Below are 5,939 nucleotides of genomic sequence, written 5' to 3' on the forward strand. Positions count from 1 at the left end.
CAGCGTCGGTGCGTAGTGAGCACCCCCCCCCCCCCCCCCCCCAAAGGCTGCTGCTGATTGGACAACACGCTCCAGGTGTCTGCGGGATATTTAGAGAAAGTGTTGCAGAGGATTCAGTGTTTACTGCAGCCGCTTTGTAATGAACAGAAAAAGTAAGGTTAGATTACATGTGCTGTAACTAAAACATGGAAATGTGTCCACGCGGAGCCGTGCGTTGTCCTCTTTTAATTGGACACCGCGCTCGTCATTCATATTAAACAGGTGCTGCCTATAGGCCTTCTGGCAGTATGTTTTCCTTTCTTATTCTGGAAGAATTGTTGCATAGTAGAATATTAAATGGTGTTGGATGCACTGCTAACTTGGAAAAAGAAAACGTGGCTATATATATATATATATATATATATATATATATATATATATATATATATATATATATATATATATATATATATATATGTAAACCAACACCAAAAGCTGAGTGTGATTCCACTCTTTTACTGAAAAAGTCACTTTTATTTAAGTTAGAAAAAAAAATATGTCAAGTTAAACACCACCGAAGCCCCCCCATAAACAAAAACAAAAATATCAGATGTTGTATGATAATAAAGTTCAACTGCGCGTGCAGAAGTCATGTGCAAAAGTTGAATATTTCCTGTAATCTCATTCTACGAAGTCGCTAATTGTGGATTATTTCGTTACAAGCACGTGCTTCTCTGTAAAGCGCCACTTTTTTGTAGGATGATATGGAGGCACACGACCGAGAGCTCAGATTTGCGCCTTAAAGAGGATTTAGGTCTATTAACAACAAAAGGCGCAGTTCATGGCACAGGGGAGAGACCTCGACTTGTGCGTCAGCCGCACTGATGTGAAGCGCGCTCCCTGATAAATGGAGAGACATCAAACCGAGTCATTAGAGAGCTGAGATATGAGCCTTTCACAGTGGCGGGCCGCTCAGGGCGACAGACCCAGGGGGATCTCACGCCTCTCCCGGCCTTTTGTGTTTGTGCGCTGGACTGATGAACCACTAAGATAACGTTAAGCCATTATGGGCTCAATTATTCCCATGAAAATCCTGTAAATACAAACAACGTTTCTTTTCTTCATTTTCACTGCTTGTATCTATTGATTTCCAACCCCTATTTTGTAAACCAGAAACCGCAAATGTGTGCAAGTGAATACTCAGATGGGATTTCAATTCTTAGAAGCAAATTGTTCATTATAACATTGTACAATTACCTGCATCTGTTGCTGTTGTTTTAGCTACTTACTGGTGTGAAATTCAGTCTCCATTTAGGTTGAAACATTTGTCAGGATCATGCAAATGACAGGATGTGAAAGCTTTTCCTGAAAGAAGTTAAAAAGAAAAAAATGTGCATTTTTGGCTTGATGCTAAAATGAAATAACTTCTATCTTTTGAAATATTTGTGATGGTTTTCTGTAGAGTTTGTGCTGAAACGCGGTTGCCTAATTTTTCTTGATTAAAAGACAAGTTTAAGAGGCTTTTGACGTGACTCACTGCCTCCTCACGTGCGTTTTGCGTAAAGAATCCAGTTCATTGACACATGGCAGACTTTAGATGGGCTTACGATTAACTTTCAAGCACAAGCGGCAACTCAAAACAAACAAATAAATAAATAAATAATAAATAAATAAATACAATAAAAAATGTCAAAGGGTAGATTCATTTAACACATTTACTTGTATCTCCTGATCACGTTAATTAAATTTCCGCTGAATTAATTGGACATAAATGCAGCATCCTGCAGGAGTGAGCCACCGTGAGCATTTTAATGACCCCATAATTCAATTAACCGCCTCCATCAGTTCCATCATTGATTTGTGGATGAAGAAAAAAAAAGAAAAGCTGGTGAAAGTTGAATTCTGTAAAGTAGAGCCGGCCTGTAATTGCTCAAGACACAGAGATCGGAGGGAAGAGTGGGTGGTGGTGCTGGTGGTGGTGGGGGGGCTGGGCTGAGGTGGCCGTGTATAAATAGTGTGCTCTCAAATACACAGTCACAACAGCAGGAGTGATCTCACCTCCTCTCCACCCCTCCTATCTATCGCTGCTTGCCAGCCTCCCAAAAAGATCGTATCCGTGAGCGGCGAGTAAAGACGGCGAGGAACACACTGAGAGTTCACGGTGGATTTTTCCCCCGACCAGGACCACTGCTGAGCGACAGAGCCGACCATGGAAGAACTTACGGCATTCGTGTCGAAATCTTTCGATCAGAAAAGCAAGGAGAGCAGCAAAGAGAGTATCACGTACAGGGAAGTTTTGGAGAGCGGCTTGACGAGGGCAAGGGAGCTGGGCAGTCCGGAGACAAACCTGCAGGACATAACGGACAGCAACCACTGCCCAGTGCATCTGTTCAAGGACCATGTCGAGCTGGAGAAGGAGAAACTGAAGGACTTTAATGTTTCAAGGGCGACAGAGGGTGAGGTTTTCATTGCAGGCTTTAGTTTTTTACGAAATTGTTCCGTGGTGTGTCGGGAAAAAAAAAGTCTCAAGTTCAGCTGTCTTTTCCAGGAAGCAGCGTTTTTTTTTTTTTTCTGTGCAGACGAAAACAATTCCATACTAAAAGAATTTAAATAATCTGGATAATGTCTGTAAATGAAAGTTAAAGTGTTATTCTGTTATTAGAATGATTGTTTCACACATCAGTAGGCGGGCCCCTCGTCTGACTGTCTTTTTTTTTTTCTTTTTTTTTTTTTTTAAAACTATTTAATGATTGTTTTTAGACATTCAGTTTGTCAAAAAACAGAAAAAAAAAACAATTACATTACTGCTTTTAAAAATATATATATTTAATAGAATTATTTAGCTATAATGTTAAATAATTCACTTATCGCCACTTTAGAAGCTTTTTTTTAATCGTTTTTAACCAACACAAAAATATTTTATCGCTTCATAAAGTTTATCTGTAACTTCACGTCAGGCTTTCTGCTTTTTTTTTTTTTTTTTTTTTTTTTTTTTTTTTAAATTAACTTTTCATGCAATCTTTTTACTTAGTATCAGTTCCCATTTAAAAAGCAATGCTAAAATGTTAGTGTTCTTTAAAATCTGTCGCCTGCAGGATTACTCTGCTCCTTCTCATTGTGCCACACTTAAATAGTCTGGATGTCTAAAATGATGTGTTTGCTGATAAATGAACCACTGAACACATCCATAAAATGCATCGCAATCTAATTAGGTAGGTGTTTATAAAGTAGTGCCAAAACAGCAGCAAAGGCCTCCTTTCCCTCAGACATGCAGTGGTTTCATTTCCAAACATTTACTGTGTCATTTCGGATTTATTTAAAGGGTCGCCATTCTGCTCTATTTCTCTGCTCCATTCTTCTCCCTTAAAATCCAGCCAGCAGCGATCCAGATTTTGTTTTGTTTACAAAAGATTAATTCTGCTAAACATTTATGTAAAATCAAACGGGTTTTTTGTTCAGAAGAAAACAGTTTCACGTCAGGAAACTACAAACAGTAAAACAGCGACCAAACACACCAGCAGCAGCTGTCATCCGTGTTTCTATTAATAGTAGTGAGAGTAATTTTATATTATAGCCTCAATGAAAAACAAAACAAAACAAAAAAGCTTTAACTGAGGCAAACATTTCAGGTTAATGGTGTGAATTACAGGCATTGGATGTTTTAAATGAACAATAAGCAAGAAATGTCAATATGAACTCCTGGTATGAAAATGTTTCTGTCTATTGAGGCGAGTAGTTTAAATATACTTTATTCAGTTCAAACTAAACTCTGCTCTTTAACTCGCTCATGGGCTACCCTGTAAGGTTTGCATGTATGCAATGACAGATCTGCTTCTCTAACAGCACTGACGTTTAACGCTGACATACAGAGGCTGGAAATGCAGCCACAGGCCCTTTCCCTTGAAGAAACAGGCTGTGCAATGTTTATGTGTTCTGTCAAACTGCTAAGCCCAAGGCCCCTGTCAGGACCCAGATATTTTGGGGGACACAATAATATATGTAAGATGATGTGTTTGAGTAGCAAACGACAACAAATCTTTCTGCAAGATGAAATGTTTAACGCATCTTCTGTGTCTCCCCCCCCCCCCCCCCCCCCCCCCCCCCAATCCCTTCCCATCCACTGGCCGTTTAACAGGGATATATGAGTGCAAAGAAAAAAAAGAGGATGTGAAATCGGAGGACGAGGACGCGCAAGGCAAACTGAAGCAGAGACGGAGTCGCACCAACTTCACCCTGGAGCAGCTCAACGAGCTGGAGCGGCTTTTCGACGAGACGCACTACCCGGACGCGTTCATGAGAGAGGAGCTGAGCCAGAGGCTGGGACTGTCCGAGGCCAGAGTGCAGGTGAAGATCATTAACTATTATTATTATTATTATTATTTATAATAATAATAATAATAATAATAATAATAATAATAATAATAATAATAATAATATTTTTTAAAAAAAACCGATGTAATATCAAAATCTGGGGCCACTGGGTTGCTGCCGAAAACACAAAACACATAACAAACAAACAAACAAACGCGTTTTCATGATAATTTTACTGCAGGGACCAATTTCTCTGCAACATCTGCCCTCATCTGTACACTATTACTCCTGTAACACAACACTATTACCCATTAAGGTCGTCTTATGTGATAATACATTTCACATAGAACTGCACAGTAACGTCAAGGGATTTGGAGACTCCCAAATTATGGTTATATATATATATATATATATATATATATATATATATATATATATATATATATATATATATATATATATATATATATTATACGTTTGTGTGTGTGTGGAGAGAAAGAGAGAGACCGAATAAGACACAATGCATATAGAGAATACTAAAGTTTATCAAGAAGATATTATACATTTGTTTTGAAATCAACGTGTCATAAAAAATATGAAACACAAGCGCAAACATTTTCTCCTGATTCTTATTCGCTAATACTGTTGTATTTTCCTTCATGCTGATTAATTAATATATGAAAATGAGAATACATAATATATCACATAACCAACCATAATACCCTGATAACATATAATAATAATAATAATAATAATAATAATAATAATAATAATAATAATAATAATAATAATAATAATGGCATTAGGTTGGAAACAAAATAGGAATGATAGAAAGACTTATTTGTTTACAGGTAGTTTGTTGGATTAAAATATAATGTAAACCTTAATGAAAAGCAAAAAAAGTCATATTTCTGTCATATTCCAGTAAGAATTTTTAAAAAAAAGTTCTTTATATCCATCTACAAGGTTAAGTCTATGTAATTCAGGCCACTATTTCTGCACATTATTTGCACGGAAAATCTGCTGCCACTGTGCAATTTAAAGATTTGCTGCAGCTTAATTTAAATCGAGTCAGAACATTTTCCTGCAGACAAACACGCATTCTTTCAGCTTTATGAACTCTGTGATTTTCCATAATGAAGCAAACCGATAAAAAATATATGTTTAGCAGCAGATTGCTAGAAGTCATTCATGTCAAACTACCATAAACTGCTGCAAGTCATCTGGGATGTAACAACCTTGTGAACTCGCAGCGGTAGGCCTGTGGAGCCTGCAAACTACGATCCCAGCAGCCTTCAGGGAAAAAGAAAAGGAAAGAAGAAAAAAAACAAAACAAACTCCAACAATGATTAAAATGAATGAAGAGCCTGAATGGCTGCTTCAGGGGACGCACTCTTATGTCAACTCGTATCCCTCCTCATTTTCTTTGTAATATCTGCCACTGGCTTGATATAGTGTCCCCATAAAAACAGATTAGAAATAATTCAATTGTGGGCCAACTCTGCTGCTGTTCAGATATATCTAATCGGATGAATAAACCCCATCATAGAGCTTTATGAACGCAGCACTACCATTTTGAGCTGAGCATTGTCGGACTTGGTTAACTGTATGATTTGGAGGGGGTGGGGTGGGGGGCAACCCTGCGATCA

The 5,939-nt window shown here is 37.9% G+C and overlaps 1 protein-coding gene across 1 annotated transcript in view; it reads left to right on the top strand.

The window, feature by feature from the left end:
- Positions 1-2,188: 2,188 nt before the first annotated feature.
- shox (shox homeobox) overlaps positions 2,189-5,939 on the top strand; it is a gene marked incomplete at both ends in the record, with an annotated part of 8,161 nt that continues 4,410 nt past the window's right edge. Inside the window, 2 exons of the mRNA XM_079253857.1 lie at positions 2,189-2,435; positions 4,115-4,323. Coding sequence (XP_079109983.1) covers positions 2,189-2,435; positions 4,115-4,323 — 456 coding nt within the window. The remainder of the gene's footprint in view (positions 2,436-4,114; positions 4,324-5,939) is intronic.

Source organism: Telmatherina bonti (genome assembly GCF_933228915.1).
Source record: "Telmatherina bonti genome assembly, chromosome: 15".
NCBI lineage: Eukaryota > Metazoa > Chordata > Actinopteri > Atheriniformes > Telmatherinidae > Telmatherina > Telmatherina bonti.